The following is a 22,564-nucleotide window of genomic DNA, read 5'->3' on the forward strand; positions in this document are numbered from 1 at the left end:
AGTCAGGTTTTAGCTTTAATGTCACCTTTTCAGAGAGGACCTTCCTGATTGTCTTATCTGAAGTCTAGCTGCCCTGTGGTTCTCTATTTTAATTCTCTGTTTATGTCCTTGACAGCACATTACAAATTAATTTTATAAATTTTATACGTTTTGTATATTTATTTGCATATTGCCTGTCTTCCTCAAATAATGTAGGCTCAAATGAGGGCATACTTTGTCTCGCTCACTATTGATTGTTGAGTGCTTGGCACAAAGCAAACATCATTACATATTTATTGAATAGATGGAATGACTTTAAAACAAATAGAAAAAAAAATTCACGTTTAATTTTTTACTACTTCCTTGATCTTCTGTGGTTCTTAATTTATTATGCAAGTGATTAATTTCAAACAAATCCTTTTAAGTTCATAATGAGGAAAAATATCAAAGATCACATTTTATATTTTCAAGGAATGCTCAGTATTGGAAACAAAATTAACATGCCAAGAGGATATTTTAGTGGAATATTTTGTTGACGTTTGTCTCAAGGTAACCATTTGAGGCTGCTAGTCTAGTTATTTGGCTCAATATTTGAGTTACCTTGTGACGGACTTTAAGAAAGTGAAGCATGCTGCTTGCTTTATTTACCACCATAATCTGTCAATATGAAATGTAAATCAAATTTCAGGGCAATAAATGCACAAAAACAAAGAAACCAAACTCTCTGAGACTGAGAGTCTTAAGAAGTTATGAGTCTGAGAGACTGTCCTTTTATAGATTTGAGGCAATACTCCATTGAGGTCCATTCTCTGAAAGCCAAGCAAAAGTCCTAAGACTACTGTATTTATCAAAACTAGGCACCTCAGAACTTTAGAACTGAGTTATTAGATCATGAAGGAAGACAAATAGTCCATGGGGTCCTGGTCACCTCTTCCTTCGTGTTGGAGGTGCTCAGATGATGACTGAAGGACATGAGCGTAGGAAGGAGTGTGGGTAGTATTGAGTATAAGAGGGCAATTTGGGCACCACCACCAAATGTGAGTTGTACTTGTAGAATTCCAAACATCAAGATGAAAGGTGAAAAATATCTATTAAAATGCTTTACTTTAAGTGGACCCGATGCATGGATATTTGAAGAATCTGAGTGATTGAATGTATATTTTCTAAGTCCAAATATGTAGCCTCATATTCATCTCCTGAGGCTGCCATAACAAAGTGTCACAATGTAGGCAGCTAAAGTAACAGAAATTTATTGACTCACCATTCTGGAGGCTAAAGTTCTGAGATCAATGTGTCTGCAGGGTTGGTTCCTTCTGAGGGCTGTGAGGGAGAGGTCTGTTCCCTGCCTCTGTCCTTGTCCTGTAGATGGCTGTCTTCTTCTTTTATTCTCACATTATCTTCTCTCTGTACATATTTGTGTCCGGATTTCCCCTTCTTATAAGGACATCAGTCATGGTGGAGTAGGTCATACCCTAATGGCTTCATTTTTACTTGATTACCTCTGTAGAGGCCCCATCTCTAAATAAGGTCACATTCAGAGGTACTGAGAATTAAGACTTCAACACAGAAATTTTGGGAAAACACAATTCAACCGATAACAGATCTTCATAATTAATTTAATTCTATGGCATTTTATAATATAGGAAATAAAAGAACATGTGTCAAAACATTTGGTTCACATGGTTATAAAGTACATAACAGCACATCCAAAAAATCTAAGAAACCAACTGCACTTATAGAAATTAACACGTGCTATATATACATTATAGTCTATGACCCATAAGCAAACTATAATAAAAGTACTTTTTAATAAAGAAGTTAATTTATATCACTCTCTAAATTGGAATTCATCTTCGAGCAGTTATTCGGCTTTAGCCGAAGTCTGTTACAAGTACCCTTTGAGATAGAAGTTTGGCATTAATAACTTAAAACTTGACACCAGGGGGCAAATTTTCTGCAGAAGGAGCTATATGTGCTAATGAAGCTTGGAGCTTACTGGAGGTTGATTTTAATGCTTCTCTTGCTTTCTCACTAATGACATCCAAATTACAAGACTGTTAGACTTTTGGTTCTTTACCCGTTATTTAAGAGCCAGATCACTTTTTAATTTCATATTGAATTTACCATAAGATATTAAATAAGATAAATGCAGCACAGTTATTCCAGTTAGGAAATGTGCTAATCATTTTTGCTCCTAAATTCTTTGTAAAGAACCTCAGCAAAATTTGTTTTCTCCATTTTTGAAACGGTGCTTTGTTTGTGTGGCTAAGAAGAGGCATTGCACTTCAATAGTTATGGTCTCTTGATGTGATAAGAAATAAACAAAAGCCTATATTTATACAATGATGTCATCATTCCTGTGGTTTTCTTATTATTTTTTTTTTCCTATGGACAAGAAAATAACGCTAATTTTTACCTTCAGGAAAAGGTTATTCTGCCATTTCTCATGGCCATTCGTGATAGAACCTGTGATGTGGGGCCCATATAATGATCTCGTTTCCTGACATCTCCTGTCTTTTCCACACCCCTCCTCCTGCCAATACCCTTTTGCAAAGTGCGTGGATGCACATTCTGCCTGATGTACTCATTATTGCCAGTGAGGCCTCTGTTGACAGCTGAGATATAGCAAGCCGGCTCTGATTCCTATGCTTCAGTAGCCATTTTACCACTGGCCCTAGCCTGACAGGTGAAGCAAATGGTGTAGTACTGTGATGTGATTACCTGGAACCACAAATCCAGATTCACTCAAGCGAATGAAATTGATTTCGATTTACAGTCCAAGTAAGTAAGTTTTCAGAAATTTCAGCCATGCATTTTACAACTTTAGCCAAGTTGTAATATTCCTAGGATGGATTTTATTTAAATTCAATCTTGTTCAATTTTAGTGGCAATAGGCAAAAGCCAAGTTAATAATTTTTTTTTTCTACTAGAGTACATTCTTAATAGATGTAACTATATTAAATATTTGTCATGACTCAGAAGTAGATTTAATGTTGACTTTTGAGATGAAACTATGCATTAAACACACGGGCACACATTTTGAAAACTACTCTTTCATAACTGTTTCCCATTCCTTACTCTGTCTAGAAATCATTTGCAGTCTTGAAACTATTTTGGGATTAAGGTAAGGACTTAATTTTATATGTACATGTGTAGAGCTGAGCAAATCCACGTCCTCCCACATCCATATTTTTTTACTGCTACTAAAAAGAGTATTAAGATCTAAGCTGCTCCTACATGTTTAATGAGACCTGCTAGGCTAGAGTTTCTGGAATCTGGCTGCATATGTAATATACATAGTCTGGTTAATTTCTAAGGAAAACTAATCTACAGAATTTTAGACCTCACTCCAGAGCCACTTTATGAGTATCTGCGGGGTAGACCCTGGTAATGGAAGTTTTAATAAGAGCACCATATGTGACTTGAATACAAAACCAGGTTTGAGAACTTGTGGTCTTGGTTGGCTGAGCGTCAGTAACCATTTAGTACAGTGGTTTCTCTTTGACCTTTCCAAATAATCTATGGTGAATCTGCCAGAAAGCTTCGACATAATTTAAGGTCGAGAGTGAGTTATTCATAAAATTATTCTCTGGAAGTTTTACAATGTGATTTACAATATAAGCTATATTTTTTATTCCCTTATTATATCTTTGAAGTTCGATATGCCTTTCATTAAAACTACCTTTACAGAAGATTTTTACTCCTTACATTTTAGCAAGTTTCATCTTTAAAAAAAAAATCCTGATTTTTAAAATTGTTTAATGTATCATGGACACCAAAAGAAGATTAAAACTAAGACAAGATGAGTGCAATTTGATTTTTAATAGTGTCAAATTATTCTCTTTTTAAATGGATAAGTAAAAGTTAATTACTGTTTGGAAAATACATTATGCATCTTATTACTTCTAGTATATCATATAACTAGAAATATATCGCCTGCTATTAGAGACAACAGATTGAAATAAGATGCATATAAAGGACACTTCAGCTGATTATTCAGAATCCATCGATTTGTATATTTCTAATAAGCCCAGTATTTTGTCTCCATATCCCATATAACGGTTCAGTAAATTTACTTTATAACTTTAATTCTCTATTCCTCAGTACAGTGCTTGTTTTCAGAATTTATCTTTAGTTATCTATCTCCTGGGTTCAGAACACCTTGCTTAAAAACTCAGAAATTGTTTTATACTCATTTCTTAAACACGGATTCTAATTTCTGGCATTTCAACAAGAAGAATTAATTAATTTATAATTAATTATAAATTTTGATAATTTCCAATTATCTAAAATTAGAAATAATTTTTTACAGAGACTGATGTTTATATGTATGTGAGAGTGCGTGGGTATACATTTCAAGGGCTTATTTCCCTTGAAAAATTGATGTGGAAAATATATATGTTAAAGTATCAACTTTGAAACTGTTTGTCTTTGACTTATTCTGAATTTCCTAAGGTTCCCAGTTAGTTTAAATATATTTGAAGACCAGAGCTGAATGAGATGATAGAATAACACCTTTTTAAGTAACACAATGCGATTTTATATACTGATTCTGCTTTCTTACTTTGTATGCTCAAACGTTCTAATTTACACTTTATATATCTCTATGAACTCTTCTTTGATCTTTAAGTGAATCCTGCATGCTAGCCACTTTATTTTGACATTTATTTACTAGCTAAATACTAAGTGCTACCCGCACAGACAGTATAATATTTAAGCGAACTCTGGATAATGTTTAGAATTTAGCTTTCTTATCATGAACATCTATTTTAATATTTTACCAGTCTACTTCAAGATTTTGCCAATAAAAATCCATTGTTATATTTCCTGGTTATTAAACTGAGGTGTCTACTTCCCTCTTTTCCAGCTGGGGTATTTTAATTAGTATGCTCAGTTAAACCCCAAAGTTTAGGTATGGCAGCCCAACACTGCTACCTAGTAGGCATCAACAGGTTATTGGAAGAGGAATTTTTAAGGGATAATGGAAGGAAGAACATCTAGACAGAGGTAGGTCCCTTCTCACTCAATAGCCAGAGGGAAGGGGCAGTGACCCAGGGGTGTGAGGTTTCCATTCCTGCAAATAATGAATGTTCTGGTTAAGCTCACCTCTTTGCCACTCTGAAAGCATCCCCATTGCTGCCCCTTCTCTCAGTGCACTGGGCTTAATGGGGCATCTGAGTATTTGCGGTCAGAGATGAAAAGGCTTTTGGATCTTATGCTCCGCTTGACAGCACCATTAAGTCTTTCCTGGGTTTCTAACTTTTCTCTTTGTTTTAAATTGTATTCCCTTTATTTTTCCATAATAATCCTCAATAATTTACAAGGAAATACCTAATAAGCCAGTAGGCTGAGAACTCAAGCAAAATAAAAATTTAGTTTATCCTCTCCTGGAGGGTAAGTAGGATTCAAGCTTTAGAAAGATGATGCATGATCTTGTAAGATATTTTCATTGAGGATGGGTAATATCCACCACATTTGAGGATTCGTCAGTTGGCTCCTTATGTTAACATCAACAACAACAGCCAAAAGGAACAACAACAGCCAAAAGCATTTTACTTACTGAATTTCATATAAAAATAGGATGAATATTTTATACTCTGCAGCATTTAAATGAAGAATAGACAGAGCAATAAAAAGTTATTTGAATAGTCATTGCAATACAGAATAAATTACTAAAATAAGTAAATTATATTAACTAGACATAAACTCCACTTGCATTTATTGGGCATCCACTAGTGTCAGTCCTTTTCCAATACCTTTTATAATTTTGTTTATTCCTTAAAAAAATTCCTGTGAATTATTTTTAGACCCATTTTAAAGATGAGCACACCAAAGGCTCAGAGATGATAAATAAGTTGGCCTAATGTGAGACAGTTACTACCAAGGGCTTTTAAAAATATTGTGCTAAAGTGGCATCTGAACTCAGATTTTTCTGGCTTGTGTTTAGTGCCCTTTCCATTTTACCACACTAAAAATTCTATCATGCTGTTCAGCTATCTAAGGAGCTCGATTCCACTTTTATTCTCTAAACCAAGGCTTTCTAACATCTGCATTACTGACATTTCGAATGAGGTAATTCTCTGTTGTGGGGAGCTGTCCTGTGCAATGTAGGACACTTAGTTACATCCCTGGTCTCAATCTACTAGATGCCAGTAGCGCCACCCCATATGACAATCAAAAATGTCTCCAGGATCATTGCCAAATATCTTCTGGGAAGCAAAATTGTTTCTAGTTGAGAATGAGTGCTCTCAATTCAAAACGAAAGTAACTAAATAAATGTGTAGTCCATCTGCTCAATTTCTTTCCTGCATATTAGAGACTTCAAGCAAAAATTATTTAGGCTTTATATTAGTCTGAACAAGTCGGGTTATGCTGTGGTAACAAACAATGCCAAAATTGTCATAACACAATAAGCCATTAGCTCTACAAGGCAGCTGTGCTCCCCGAGGTAGCTTCACATTCAGCCTTCCAGCAGCGCGGCATCCACGTGTGCTTTCATGATCATTGCAAAAGCGAAAGAGAGAGTGGAGAAGCATGCATACAGTCTTAAATATGTCCCTCTGGCAGTGACACATGTCACTTCAGCTCATATTTTATTGACAAAGACAAGTCACATGACGATGTCTAACACTGAGGTAGAGAGGAAGTTTAGTCCTCCGTGCTTAAAAGGGAGTACCTGGGAACACTAGTGAGCATCCGTAATATCTACCTTCTAATGTGATGTGCTTAAAAGAGAGTACCTGGGAACAGTGAGCATCCTAGTGAGCATCCGTAATATCTACCTTCTAATGTGATAGAGTTCTCTAATATTGTCTAAATGCCTTGTAACGAACCAGTGAACCTAGTGAAGTTCTAGGTGATGCGAGTCAAGTAAAATTTAAAGTATCCATTAGTTCAGGAGGGAGTGTACACATGTGAAATAATTGGTGAACAAGGCAATGTATACCGTATACTATAGATTATAATATGCATTAAATTTATATATTAATTCATAAGATATTTACATTTTTATGATATTTACATTTTATAATTTAAGTCTTCCAATTAAAGAGCATGGTATGTCTTTTGGGTTCTGGGATCCAATTCCAACATGTGGTGGAGAGGGTGATTCCTCTACACATTCAAGCAATTCTCTGGACACCAGCATGGTGTCCTACGAGTCAACTCAATTCTGACACTGTCTACTCAGAGACAGCATCAGATTCCATGGGTTAAGGTTCCATCCTACCAGACTTACCCTCCTCCCCTAGTGGCCCTCCTCACCACTTCAGATGCCAGTGCAAGTCCAGCCTGTTACCTTATACTTCTGACCAACTGCCTATAAATCAGAAATTCTCATGATTCCCTCCTTCCTTGAGTCTGATTAATTTTCTAGAGCAGCTCACAGAACTCAGAGAAACATTTTACTTACTAGACCATCAGTTTATTATAAATAGATGTAACTCAGGAACAGCCAGATGGAAGAGATGCACAGGGCAAGGCATGCAGAAAGGGCACAGAGCTTCCATGCCCCTTCCAAGTACTGTCTCCAGTCTCCACGTGATTGGCAACCCAGAAGCTCTGGAAACCTGTCTTTTTAGGTTTTTTATGGAAGCTTCTTTAAATAGTTATGTATGATTCAACCTTCATCCCCTATTCCCTCCAGGAGGTCCAGGGTGGGACCAAAGTTCCAACCCTCTAATCACATGGTTGAGTCTCCTGGTAACCAGCCAGCATCCTTATGTGCTCTCCAAAGTCACATTATTAACATAATAAAAGCCACTTTCATGTCTCCCAACACTTGAGAAATTCCAAAGGTTTTCGGAGGAGCTCTGTGCCAGAACCAGGGAGGAAAACCAAATATATATTTCGTATTTTAAATCACAGTATCACAGTGTGTCTATTTATTTGTTGTTGTTTTAATGTCCTTCAAAAATATTTCATAGTTTTTTTCTAGTTAAATGTATTTCTACATTTTTTTTAATTTTGATAATTTTTTTAAATTTGATAATTTTTAAATGAGATTCCGCCCCCCATACACATACACCCCATACCCCACACCCCACATCATTTCTACCTGGCTATTACAAGTACAGAGAAAAATTGTTTAATTTTTCTATATTTTCCCTCATCCAGATATCTTACCTTTAATATTTTCAATTCTTTGTAGTTGAGTCTCTTAGAGAGTGATTCTCAAGATTTGGCCCCTGAATTAGAATATTCAGATACAGAATCATACTTGAAAAAATAATGTTTTCTTTTTTTTAATAGGTAGTTATATTTCCTTCTAGTTAGCTTGTAGCATCGAGGAAACATAGAACATTAGATACTAATGGAAAGAATCTTTACTTTGATTTTATTTAAAAGAATATTGTTAGTTTCTGGTATTCAACATGTTTAAAAGGTCTCATAATATTTGAAATTTTTATATAGAGTTTTATACAGAAATGATTGCTGAATTTTAGCAAATGTATTCCAGAATTTATTACTATAACTATAGGACTTTTGCTTTTTTAATAATTTGTCAGTATTTATGTTGGTTGGTTTCCTAATGTCGAACCACATGTAAGTATAACTTGGTAGACCTATTTTTATATATTGTTAGATTTGGCTTGCTAATGCCTATTTTCTGGCATTCTAGTTAATTGAATCGTTTCCCCAGTTTTTTTTTTTCTTTCAATAATAGTGGTGCTCATATTCTTTATACAGTTGTTCCTGTGCCAGATTTAAAGGTTAATCGCATTTTAATGCTACATGTTGTATACAGCAACTCTGATCTCCATATATTATCACTAGAATTCTACCAAATATCTGGCTGGGTAGCTGCCCTCGCCAAGTGGAACATGTAACCATCAAACTGAAGCACGAATTGGGAATTACAGCTGTAATGAATTTCCAGACCGAATGGGATATTGTACAGAATTCCTCAGGCTGTAACCGCTACCCAGAACCCATGACTCCAGACACTATGATTAAGCTATACAAGGAAGAAGGCTTGGTCTACATCTGGATGCCGACACCAGATATGAGCACTGAAGGTAAGCGTCATAAGAATCTTTCTGGCTCCTTGTAGAATACATTTCAGAGAAGCTCTTGCTATCTGCTTATCTGCCTGTCTGTCTGTCTGTCTATCTATCTATCTATCTATCTATCTATCTATCTATCTATCTATCTATCATCTACCTCCCTCTGTCCCTCTCATGCTACCTACCTACCTAACTACATATCTACCTATCTACCCCCTCTGTCCCTCTCATGCTACCTACCTACCTACCTAACTACATATCTACCTATCTACCTACCTTTCTGTCTATAATTGACCTAATTATGGATGATAGATATTGAATAAAGATAAAGGTTTAATATATCTTTTGACACCTTGGCTAAAATTCTATTTAACATGGGTCTTTTGATTTGTTTATTCATTAAACGTATATTTATTGTGTATCTACTGTGTGTGTGGCATTCTGCTGGTGGCTGGGAATACAACAATGAATTAAGGCAGGCATAACTCCTCAAGGAGCTTATAATCTTATAAGGAAGACAAGCATTAATCAAATGACTACAAATAGAAATTTAAAACTATGATGAGGTTTTTTGTTGTTGTTAGAAAGATACATAGACATTGCTATGAGAGCATGCACAGGCAAATTGGACCTAGGAAGTGGGGTCAGGGAGGGCGATCTTGGGAAATAATGTTTGAATTAAGATCTGAAGAAAGAGTTGGTGTTGGGGGTGAGGTGGGAAAGAAGTTCCCTGGCAGGGAGAGCAGCTTGCGATGAACCCCGGTTGCAGGAGAGCATAGAGGGTTGTAGGAACTGGAAGGAGGCCAGTGTGGCCGCAGGTTGAAGAGAATGAGGGAAGCGAGGCTTACAGGATTTGGGTCACAATGAGGACGTTAGACTTTATCTGAAAGCAGTGAGAAGCAGTTGAAAGAGTGGGAGGCCAGGAGATGCCAAAGTAACTGCTTGTTTTGTTGTTTTGTTTTTTCCTCTAAAAGTGCACCTTGATTGCAATGTAGAGAACGGATTGGGATGGTCTCAGACTGGGTCTGGGGATGTTAGTTAGGAGGTTACTGCAATGCTAAAATGAGAGAGAATGAGAAAGATAACGCAGCTCTGGGTAGAGTGGTAATAGTGAGGCTGCATTTATTGCACAAGTACGGGCTGGGCATGTCTTCGTGAAGAGAAAATTATGGTGTGACTTGGGTGCTGCCGGGGTTACAGAGAAAAACAGGGCATTGTTTTGATTTAAATGGTAAAAGGCAGTAAGACTAGTCCCAAACTAACTGCAGTGCAGAGAAAAATGAGTCATGTGCCCTAGGGGAATTGTGGTGTGGGAGGAGCACCTTCTGTAGAGGGAACATGAGTGTTGTGGCATTTGAAGTGGGCATGCAGGTCAATGTGAGGGCAAAAGGGCCTGCCAGCTAGATGAACAGCATAAGCTGAGTCACAGAGGCATGAGATTTTAGAGGAATAATCTGTATTTCAGCCTGGTTGTAGAATAGGGTCTTCGTAGAAAAGAAACGGAATAACCTAAAGCCAAAGGAACCAAGTGACACTAAGAATATTACTTAGATGTCAGCAGGGGGCAGCAGAGAGCTATGAAAATGGCACAGGTTAAGGGAGTTTGGCCAAATGGCTATTCTTGGGGAAAGAAGGAAGGTGGCGATGCCTAAAGAGGAAACGTTCTATCATCCGCCTCCTTCCCCCAAAAGTGCATTATGTATAAAATAGTCTTATAAGCAATTGCATGCATTAATTCATTTATTTCCCACAATAAAAGTCTGAGGATATGTTGTAGTTAATCTCTATTTTGCAGAGGAAGAAACCGAAGTACAAAAAAGTTCAATAACCTGGACAAGGTAAAGAGCAGAGACACAGCCTGGATTTCATCACAGGCAGTCAGACTCAGAACATTGCTCCAGACACCATACCTGCTCACATGACGATTCACGCACGTTCTACAGACCGCCACACTCTCAATCCATCATAGTCATTATCAGCTGGAAACTGGCAAAGTTGCAAGTTTCCAAAGAGGTACCGTGTCTCCCCATAGTCTGTAGTTCAAAATGTGGATGGGGAAGAAAGACCTCGAGAATGACAGGTTGCCAGGACCTTGGCTGTCTTGGCTCTTTATGAATCTCAGGTGGTCCTCCTGGCCAGGCTGGACGTCTTTGTGGGTCTGTATCTGAACTGAACTGTCACTGGGGAGGAGGCATAATATTTTTCCTTAAGGAGGGTATAGTTTGGTTATTCCTCTAGGTAACGCTGATACAAGGAGCTTGATTTAGTCACAAGAACTTTGTCTTTTTTCAAGGGGAAAAAAAACCCAAACTGTTATTTGCACAGAAGAGAACTGGTTGAATCTAGATCTTATTTGTCCCTGTCCAGCTTGTTTCTCTGGTTTCAAAACAGAGAAAACTGTTAGGATAGTGTGTCTTTAGCTTCCAGAGAGCATTTGAATTTTCGCTTCTTTGATTCTGGTTTTATAGCATTGTTATCCAATTAGATTACTATGTGAGATGAGGCTCGGAGAAGTTGAAATAAGTATGCAAGCACCCCATTTCACCCATGCATTGATTGCTGAAGTCCCTGCTGACTAATTGAAAATTTGCATGATAGTTTGAGGTATGCAGAGAAGCCTAAGGGAAAACTATCCCCAAAGACCCACTGTAGTTGTATTAAAATTTTTGGGGGGAGGGGGTCACAGAGTCACCCTGTCCCAGTCATAACAGTGGAGCATCTTTCACACTGAGGCAGTTTAACAATACGAAATGACAGCAAAATGAAAGCTCCCACTTGAAAAAGGCCAAATCTCATGATTTGAGATAAAGAGATTCTTTGGTTCAGCATAACCTGGGGAGTGATCAAAGGGTTAATGGCCATTCTGGAGTTGCTAAGGAATTTTTGACCAATAGATCAATCTATGTGACTCACAGTATTAGCACAGTGAACATATAGATTGATTCTGCTGAATATTTTTAGAACTCCAGAGAAAAATCCATCTGGATGTGTTTTCAGCTGCAGCATAATGCTGTCAGATAAAGTCTGAGAAAGAAGACAGTTTGTTAGGTCTGACTGTCACCGCTGGTTGTCACAGACCTGTTACAATCAATTGTGCCATCGATCCTTATCTTGTACATTTTGTCATAGGCAGAGGGGTTGATTAGGTTTTTTCTTTCTTTTTAAATAATTTCGGTTTGTGTCTTTCACCTAAGACATAAAAAGCTCCCAAATCTAGCATTCACCTGGAAAAAAAGCAAATCTTTTGATTGAGATCTACTTTTCCTTCACACAGGAAGGACTTTGGTTGTGTTTTGTCCTCTGCCAGGGCAGTGCTTGAGTAACCAATGGTCTGCCCTGGTCTCCCAAATGGGTTAATGTGCTGCCGAGTCCTCAGCTACCCCTCTGTTGTCACCGTCTGAGTTATTTTCTCTGACTGAATACACTGAATCCAGCTCTGCCAGGAGGCAAAGACACTGACCTTGGAGCCACAGCTTCTTGTTTTGAGCCTTGTCATGACCGCGTGGGTGTGTGATACGGGGCGGGCTAGTTTCTGCATTTCGAAAATGGGGATAATAATGTCTGCCTTACAGGATTATAACAGTGGACTAAGATGATGGATATGAAAGTGTTTTGAAAATCACAAAGTTGGGACTAGAGTATTAGTCTCACGTCCTTCAGTTTCTACCAAAGGATGTTAAAGATAATATGAACCTTATGTATATTACATTGCAGAGGTAGAAAAGAAGATGAATTCAAATAGAATAATAGTATATTCGGCCACAAATCTGCCCCTGGATTAAGACAGGGGAGATATGTGTATGTGTGCACATGTTGGAAAGGTGGAAAGATTTTCAGGGTCACCCTTAGGTTAATCCTGTCTTTAGGGCCTCCCCTTCCCCCATTTATTTCAGGCCATAATGTCTCAGGCTGCCCATTGTACCCTTGTCCTCCTTGTAACCACTTTTGCTTGTTCATGTCATGCTTTCAGGAAGCTTTTGATCATTTCAGAGTTAAATTAGCCTGGAGGAGGTGGGACCAGAAGTTAGATGAGAGGGGTCTAGTCGTGTCCCAGGTCAAATCAGTATTATTGGGTTTTGTTTTATTTTGTTTTAATTCGTGTGCTTAACAAATGTTTTTTTGAGCATCTAGTGAGAGCCAAGGCCCGTTTTAAATTCCAAAGTAAGAATCACAGACGGTGGAGTGTTTTATCGGACCTGCACAGGGTTTCAGATTTTCAACTTAGTTGCCAACTAATTCAAATTTAAAATTTAGACTATTTTACATTAAAAAAAAAAAAACAAAAAAAAACAAACTTCATTTCTGTCTTGCCTTGAGGTATTATTGCTTTTAAGAATGAAAGCTTTTTATCAAATTAAGTTCCCATATGGAGCCTAAATGTATAAGATGTAAAAGTTAGGGCTCTGGTTGACACTGGCTTTATTGTGCAAGCCTTGTTCTCGGGGGCGCTCTTTTTATTCCTTGGTGGGCTCTATATTAGTTCAGGCTCCCTAGAATGGGTTTTCAAGTCGAGGGACGTGGGCACGTTAGGCACACATGGCCCCTCTAGGGTCGGGGCAGAGGCGCTAAACTCTTGGCAGTGTGTTATTCTCACACAGGGGTGAAAGCAGAGCATGGCTTAGGCAAGTGGGGTACAGTGACTGAAAATTCACATTGACAGCATGAGGTCTAGCAAGTACCATTGACCATGCAGGTTCTGGAAGGACAGTAGTAGAAAGATCCAGAAAGACCAGAGGTTTGGGAGTCTGCCTCGCTGGATTTGAGTGGCCATTAGGGAATATCCTCGGGAAAATCTCCGTGCCTCAGTTTCCTCAGATATAACTGAGGATGACAGCACCAACCTTACAATTGCTAAGAGGTGATTGTAAAAGAGCTGTTGCATGCATAGTGCTTAGAACAGCACTTGGCAGGTAGAAAGGGCTCAGTGAGTTGTCATTAAAATGGGGTGATGTGAAATCCTTGGAGATCCAGCTGAGGCCAGGCTGAGACGGGTAGGTATCCTGGACCCACCACTTCTCTGGTGCCCCTTTTTATTATGTAGTCATTCTTAATGTTATTTAACTACTTGTTTGATAGTTCTTAAGTGGGATGGCGAAGTGATTCAAGGAGTCCACGGGTGTGTGAAACCTGCCTTTAAACTGGGAGCCTCTGGGCACCTGGCAGCTGACATTTCCCTCCCAGGATTACGTGCCAGAGATCACAAACCTCAGACTAACGCATATCTCTTTTCGACTTCTAAACTGTCTGCATGCCTCTTGAAGAATCTTTTACAGATTAAAAAGGAAGCGGGGAGATGTGTGTGTCATTTGGTGCAGACTCTTCCTCGTTGAATGTCTGGCTGAGAGCAGGTCAGGGAAGCGAACCTGCTGGGGTCACATAAGCCTTGGCTTGGGTGGGCCAGCTACACTGACGCAGCAAAGGCTGAGCACCAAGAGCTGGGACGCTGACTCCTGCAGCACCTACTGCAGACGGCTATGGCAGTCTATTTGGATACTTGGCATTTGGATGAAAATCCACTTTAAAAAAACTTCTATTTATTTCCTGGCAGTGTCCGTGGTAGTTGGAGAGGTAGCTATGAACAGGGAACTTGACAAGTGGTGGAGCAGAAAGGAGCAGGAAGAACGCCAGCTTCCTGGGTCCACCAGCCGAACCCCTTACTCAGCAGTGTCACTAGGAGAAAACCTCCAGCCCCCACCCAGCGGGGCAGAAGCCCTGCGCCTGAGCCGGCCTCGTTCTGTCAGCAGGGTCGCTCAAGCTTACCTTGGAGGTTTTGCCTCCCCTGATCTCCCAACTCAAATAGTGAACCAACCACACAAGACTCTCCTTGAGGCGCACAGTGAGATATCTCTCTGGTACATATGATGTCCTATACTTTGTTACAGCTCCAGTGATATTTTGGTCCCTCTAGGAAGGTGCCATGGTTCACCCAGCTGTGGCCTCGGATCACCCCCAAATCAAGCACAGGGGTGTAAATCAATTACAGTCTGGATGCTCAGAAATCAGGTGACACGTAGGAGCCGCTGTGTCTCAGATGCCTTCAGGGACCAGGCAGGCAGCAGGCATTCGGGAGAGTTGGAGCCTCAGGAACCTGCACTGTATGCGCTGCCTAAAGGAATTCCAGTTAAAAAAGTCTCTAAACTGCTGTGTGGGGCCCGTGGCTTTAGATCCTGTAGTAAGAGGGATGAACAGGACAGCAGCAGCAAGTTAGCATATTATCCTGGCTTCCGTGTGGATGTGCTGCTGGTATCTCCCAGCAGGGTGGGTCTGAAGCTAAGGTAGACCCTCCTCCTCCATCTCTCCTGGGCGGAGAGATACCTGAGAGGGAGTCTAGCCCCCGCGGGGTCTTTGGTAACATCTGTCTTTCTAAGGCGCTGACACCCGATCTCCATGTGTCAAAGAGGGCATCTACAAACGGAAGTCTAAACTTACCCGAGTGGCTCTGTGGGGGAGAATTCTGGGCCTCAGTGAAGATCTGCAGTGGCTTCCTGTGAGGGAGGGGGCTTTCCCCCCTCTCTAGTCATCCAGTGGGGCTGGCGCTGTGAAGCTGTGGCCTGCGGAGGACACTTCCAAGGCCATTGTTATCTCCATGTGGTTGAGGACAGGGAGCAGCTAGAGAATGTCAAATGATAGGTACCCAGTTTGTTTGTTTGTTTATTTATTTATTTTAGGCAAGGCAACCCTCGGTTGACCTCACAGATTACAAGGACCTTGTCAGCTTACAATCCTTTATTTTTTTATTTTTTACGCCTACAGCACCTGGTCTTCCTAGGTGGTCTCCCATCCGAGTACTAACCAGGCCCGACCCTGCTTAGCTTCTGAGATCAGATGGGATCGATCGGGCTTCAGATGGGATTGATCGGGCTTGTTCAGGGTGGCATGGCCATAGACAATAGGTACCCAGTTTAGTTTCCCTCTTTCATCCCTTCTTGAGGTAATTTACACTGATCATCCTCCACCCCTCTCCCTCAAATCCACTAAATATCTTTGCTCTGAGAACCTGTGAGCAGAAGAAACTCCTGGTATCAGGAGGTGGTTTTAAGGGGATCCCCTCCACTAAGATGCAGGGGGGTGGCACACTGTGCATGTCCTTGCTCAGTGTGATGAGAAGACATGTGAGTCATCTAATAATGGAAATGGTATTCACGAAGCTGCAGTAACTATAATCACAGTATAATCATAATTGCCCAGGAAAGGAGAAACCGAATCCGTTTTCACGCACACAGGGAATGAATGAACAATTGATTATCGCACGTGTATCAGTTAATAAGTTTGCCATTCCATTGGACAAATGAAAATTAGCATACGTTGAATGAATAAGATTGACTCCTTTAATCAATATGGACTAATTCTATTTTACATTTACCTGGAAGATCCTTTTGGATTAAAGGAAATTCAGGTGACAGGACCTGTCAGGTTCTCTTTGAAATCCTCTAAACCTCTGCTGGATCTGTACAAACCGTTCTGATAGGTGTAAAAATCCATTCTTCTGATGATAGACAATGGTGAACTTTTTCTTTGAAAGGAAATTGTCACCGAGGCAGAAGTCACTCAAAGGAGCAGCCAAACCAAGCAACGGCACGGAGCTGACCCGTCGCCTCTGCAGCGCCCTTTCCACTTTTTTATTAGCAGGTTTTGATACTGTCTCACCTTTTCCTTCAAAACAAAGGAATGAAGCAGGCTCTGTCATCCCGGCCTCTCCCGGCAGAGCGCAGCGATTTCACGGTGCGCGGGAGGAGGGATCATCAGCGGCGAGATTGGGGCTTCATTATTCACGTGTCTGTGCTGTGCTTTCTCAATGCCAGGCCGAGTACAGATGCTGCCCCAGGCGGTCTGTCTGCTGCACGCTCTGCTCGAGAATGGACACACCGTGTACGTTCACTGCAACGCGGGCGTAGGCCGGTCCACCGCGGCCGTGTGCGGCTGGCTCCAGTACGTGATGGGCTGGAATCTGAGGAAGGTGCAGTACTTTCTCATGGCCAAAAGGCCGGCTGTGTACATCGATGAAGACGCCTTGGCACAGGCAGAAGAAGATTTTTTTCAGAAATTTGGGAAGGTGCGTTCTTCCATATGCAGTGTGTAATTGCCCAGGAAAGGAGAAACCGAATCAGTGTTAATACACGTTGCATCCCAATTTTCTTAGGAAGCCTGGGGGTGACAGTAGTACAATGATCTAGAAACAAAGGTGTTACCTAAAGAGAATGGTTGCTGGCTTCTCACCTCAACCCGCCTCCTTTAGTCTGGGGCTGACTTACCATTATGCTTTGGTCGAGCTGTATTGTCTTTGAAATATTTTACAAAGGAAGTTGTGAATGACACAGGAGAAGAGGCCACATGCAGCTGGGCTGTGCCATGTTGTGCTAGCATCAGACAGAAAGGTAATGCATGCAGTTTGTGCTGCCTGCAAGCGGACCAGCCCTCTGCTTCACAGACACTGCGTTTATTGTGTTACGAGTTGATGCCTGCACTTTCTTGCTGCCTTGTAATGTGTCGTGCAGAAGAAAACGCAGGGAGTTGTGTAGATTTCATCACTCGTGGGTGTGTGTCTGTGTGCGTATGTGTACACACACACAGACACACATCCACACATGCAAATTTTCTGCTAAAATTATAAAATGAGAGCTGGTCAGTTGCTGAAGAAGGAAGTAAAGGTGGAAGTCTGGACTATGGCAAAGTAAGAACTCAACATGACCCAAATCGATGGCTTTCTAGACCTTGTTTTTGCATCCTGTTTCAGTTATCAGAGTCTATTCTAAGGCATCACCTTCCTTATCTACCCATAACCTTGCGTGACCCCCAAAGCGGAGTTATTATCTCTCTGTTTTAATTGAGGCTCCATGAGCGTAGACGCTTGTCCAAGGCCTTACGGCTAGTCAGAGACGAGCTGGAGGTGCACTCAGTGCTTTTTCAACACAACTTGTTGCTTTGCCAGCAAACGGGAGTGCATTCCGTTTCCCTCTCTCAGAGTAAGGTCGATGTTTCTGCAGCAGTTTCTATGGCGAGAAATGGAACAGTGTTCTGATCAGTTGCCAAAGAATTTAGGAAAGTAGTTATATTTTGTACCACTTATTTTAAAACGTGGTGGACTGTCTCAAGGCCAAAGTGGCCTCAGCCATAACTCACAAGAGGAGTCACATTACCAAAAAAGCCCAAAGAATCCAAATTCATAGAAAATTGTTTCACAGCTTGGGAACGATCCTGGTTCCACACTCAGTTTAATACAATGCACTGTTACTGTGGCTCCAGAATATGCAAGTCCCTACCTTACCCTAGATTCTACAGGAAACACAAAAATGAACAAGGCTTTGCTTTTAAAAAGCTCATAGCCTGGAAACAGCCCCATGTTTAATCAAGTATAATGCAGGATGGAACTGTGAATGACATGCTAGAATAGGGGAGGGGGAAGTAACTTTTATTGGGTACTTCTTTTGTGCAGGGTGCTTTACGATCTTATCCAGTTTAATCTTGGCAGTACCCTATGAGTGATGTTTCATTATCTCCACTATATAGACGAGGAAACTAGGCCTAGAGAGGTTAAATCAACTGTCCAGGATCCCATGGTGAGTAAACAGATGAAACGAGATACAAAGCTAGGTTTGTCTGACTCAAACCCCATACTTTTCCTATTAAACTACAATGCTTATTGGATTTTCTGCTCCTTCTTTTCTTCCATAAATATTTATCGATAGATATTAGAGACTGATTTCGGAAGTGTAGGGGATAAGAAGGATGGAAAGTGGGTCCCAGTGAAGTTCAGAGGAGGAGAAGATGTTTAATAACTGTGAGACTCAGGGGAGAGGACATTTGATTTGGGCAGAGAAGGCTGGACAAGACACATTTCTCTTACAATTTTACAAAGTTACGTTTATAAACCAGGATTGAATAATATGAAGTCCAGCTCCCTTGCCAAAAATAACTAGAGATAACTATTGTATTAATCTCTTTATAGTCATGTGTTATGTAAAATTTAATCTTAAAAAAATGCAATATTTCTAATTATGTACGTGTGTGTGTGTTGTGTGTGTGTTGAATTTCCTTAATGTCTAAGAAGTCCAGTTGTATAATTTCTACTACAGAAAAACCTCTTTGGGTGGATTTTTTCCTTTTTGCTCTAGCAGGCAAAATCATTTTATGGCGATTAAAGAAAGTTTTGGAATAAACCCTCTCGTCTTCAATAAATGGGATGTCCAATATATTTCAAAATCACCTGGAAATTTCGCTAAATAAAAGCATTAAAAACGACCTTTGTGTACAAGATTTTTTTAAATGTTATTAATTTTGTCTGAAATCCAGAAGAACAAACTGTGTTTTCTTCTTTCTCCGTTTATTCCTTTATTTTTCGAAGGAGCAAACCAAGACCCAGAGGCATCAAATGACTCTTCTGTGGCAAGAAGTTTTAATTGAGGGTCAGAGGAAAGGGATGAGCTAGGAAGATCAGTCAGGAGATTTAGGATTGTGCTGAGGAGTCACTGGAGAATTCATGGCAGCGAGAGCGGACGGGTTGTTAGTGAGAGAGAATTGGTGGGAGGATTAATGGAAATGGGAGGAAGAGGAAGAAAAATGGCTAAAATGAGGAAAAGCGAAGTGAAATTTCCAAAAGAGGAAGAAGCAGGTGTTTCCTTTTATGGAGATAGTATTGGAAGGATTGAGAAGGAAGGTGTGGCTGTAGAAACAGGAGCATCACGGTCACGTTCCCAGGATGGACGGTGGTGCCAGGCATTCACCACAGCAGGAGAAGGGCCAGCCAGGTGTGATGCGCTGACCAAGTGAGAGGCTGGGCTGTGCCGTGGCTCATTATCCACTCGGAAAAAAAATCGGTAGCAGATGGGACTAAGAATAAGGGGGAAAGGCTGATGAAGCGACCTCTTGTTAAAACGCTAACAGCGGCAAGATAATAAGGGGAAAAGGACGAGCGACAGCAACAGCAACTTTGCTTTTCCCCTTCCCTTACCTGCTACTCCCATAGTCTCTCCCAACTCAGTTTCCAGTTGCCCAGGTTCCAAACCTCAGAGTCATTCTTGACTCCTCTCTTCCTTCCACACGTAACATTTAATGCATCAGGAATATCTGTCACCTCTCCTGTCCAAATATCTGCAGCCTAACTGTGTTTTACTTCCTCCACAGAACGATCCTGGATAGAGCCCGGTTAGCGTTCTCTAGACCGAACTTCAGAAATAGCTGCCTAAGTCGTCTCCCTGTTTCTGCCCTTCCCTGTCCCTCAGCCCCTACCACGGTCATGTGTACTCGCGCACGCTGGCTGGTGTGGTCCTGTGGAAGTATACGTCGGATCACATCAGTCCCGTGTTCAAAGCCTCCAGTGACTTGCCGTGTCACTCAGGGTAACAGCCAGAGCCGTCCAACGACCGACACAGCCTGGTCCCTTATTAGGTCTCTGACCTCGTCTCCTACTGCCTCTGCCTCCCTCTGCTCTAGCCACACAGGCCGGCTTGCTCTTTGAGTATTCCAGACAGGCTCCTCCTTCAGGGCGCTGGCTGTTCTCTCTGCCTGGAATGCTCTTCCCAGCTATTCACGTGTCTTACGCCCAAACCGCCTCCCGTGACCACGCTACTAAAAATTTCCATACCCCCCACTCACCTTTCCTCCATTCTCTGCTTCATTTCTCTTTATGGAACTTATTACTGGCCAATATGTTACATAATTTACTTGTTTTACTGTCTGCTCTCTCTCACTGCAGTGTAAACTTCATAAAGGTAAGAATTTATATTTGTTTTATTTGATGATGCGCCTAGAGTACCTATAATGGAATCCGACATGTAGTTCAATGAGTGAAGGGTAAGAATAGCTAATAACTACTAAAAACATACATGTTTTATGTGTTGTTTTCTAAGGGTTTTACATTCTTCAGCTGATTTAATCTTCCCAGCAATGCTATGAAGTAGATATTATCCTTATTTTACAGATAAGAAAACTAGAGGCATAGAAAAAACATGAACTTGTTCTAAAGTGAGTAAGATTTAGTAGAGTAAGCTCCTAATGAACCACCTGTATAGACTCTGGGCACACTCACTACATGTACTAGTTTGATAGGGCAGCCGTAAAAAACTACCACAAATGGGTGGCTTAAACAACAGGAATTTATTGTTTCACAGTTCTGGAAGCAAGAAGCACAAGATCAAGGTATCGGCAGGGTTGGTTCCTTCTGAGCGGTGTGAGGCAGAATCCACTGCAGGCCTCTCACCTAGTTTCTGGTGGTTTCCTGGCAATCTTTGACATTCCTTGATTTTCAAGAGCATCTCTCTGACCTCTGCCTTCATCTTCACATGATTGATTCTCTCTCTCTCACCTTAACTAATTACATCAGCAAAGACCTTATTTATGAATAAGGTCACATTCGGAGGTGCCAGAGGTTAGGACTTCGACATATGAATTTTGAAGGACACAATTCAAACCATAACAGTACCGAAAACAACTTCCCGAAGACTATAGAGCGTGATTAAAGCAGGCAGATTTGAAGAGATTAGAAAGTTGGAAGAAAAGACCAGAATGCGTAGAGTTTTCCATTTTTACAGATTTAGCCTGATGTCAGGCCACAACTACAATGTTACTGAGATGGGAAAAATGCTGACAGAAAACCCTCTCATCCTTGGTTCAGGAAACTGGAGCTGAGCAAGATCAAGCATTTCCCTTGTGATGGAGATTTAGTTCAGGAAAAAACATGTGAGTTACATGAAGAATTTCTGGGAGCTTCTGGGTAAAGTTTTCTCATTCTTAAAAAAAGAACAACAGAAAGAGATGCCCTTTCTTGCTATGGTGGAGGTTTTGTGTAGATATGTGATCCAGGCTAGTGGAATGATCTCCCTACCAGCCTCAGAACCGAGCCAGCATGAAAGGATACAGAAAAGAGAACTGGATTTGCAGCTTCTAGATAAGTTGACCCTGAGATCCTCCCAACTTCTTGTCTTCTGGTTGTGTTTAACTACATATTTGTCTGTGTTTAAGCCAAGTGGAGTTGGGTTTTTCATTGCTTACAGCTAAAGGCATTGTAATTGGTACACCACCAATATGTAATTCTTATCTTAAAAATAGTATTTATTTTCTCATAATTTATGGCATCAAAACGTATTATGATTTCTTATGTCATTTAAAGAATATATGTTTTATATTTGCTTCTACTAGGTTTCAGAGGGTAGTTCTTAAAAAGGGAAATGGATGCTCTTGAATGATGATCTGTAAATTAAAATGTTATAATGGAGAAGAGTAGCGTGTAGTGTATCTATTAGACTTCAGAACATTTATATATTTGTGATTTCCAATTATTTGCCTTTGAGCAGTGGTTCTTACCTACTCAACTGAAAGTCAACCCAAAGTGAAAGATATTGAAAACTCTTTATTTTTCTTGGCAATAAATAAGCACACTGCAAAGAATTACACCTTCAGATCATCTTGTCTCTATGGGAACCAGGTAAACTTAGTATCTAGCCAAATAGCTAGTTAAAAATGAATGGACTGGGCTGGTCTGAAATTTATGACTTCTTTTCTCTACCTCTAGACAGAAATCACACCGAGTATAATTTTTTTTTTTTTTAAAGAGAAGAAACATAAGAAAAAAGTAGCATGTCAAA

General features: G+C 40.4%; 1 protein-coding gene and 1 pseudogene across 1 annotated transcript in view; one reads left to right on the forward strand and one right to left on the reverse strand.

Moving 5' to 3' along the window:
- EPM2A (EPM2A, laforin glucan phosphatase) overlaps window positions 1-19,095 on the forward strand; it is a 72,170-nt gene extending 53,075 nt beyond the window's left edge. Inside the window, exons 4-5 of the mRNA XM_015592086.2 lie at window positions 8,755-8,996; window positions 16,787-19,095. Coding sequence (XP_015447572.1) covers window positions 8,755-8,996; window positions 16,787-17,064 — 520 coding nt within the window. The 3' untranslated portion in view covers window positions 17,065-19,095. The remainder of the gene's footprint in view (window positions 1-8,754; window positions 8,997-16,786) is intronic.
- On the reverse strand, window positions 15,729-15,872 carry LOC112482649 (annotated as a pseudogene).
- Window positions 19,096-22,564: the final 3,469 nt, after the last annotated feature.

Source organism: Pteropus alecto, unplaced genomic scaffold (assembly GCF_000325575.1).
Source record: "Pteropus alecto unplaced genomic scaffold, ASM32557v1 scaffold185, whole genome shotgun sequence".
Lineage (NCBI taxonomy): Eukaryota > Metazoa > Chordata > Mammalia > Chiroptera > Pteropodidae > Pteropus > Pteropus alecto.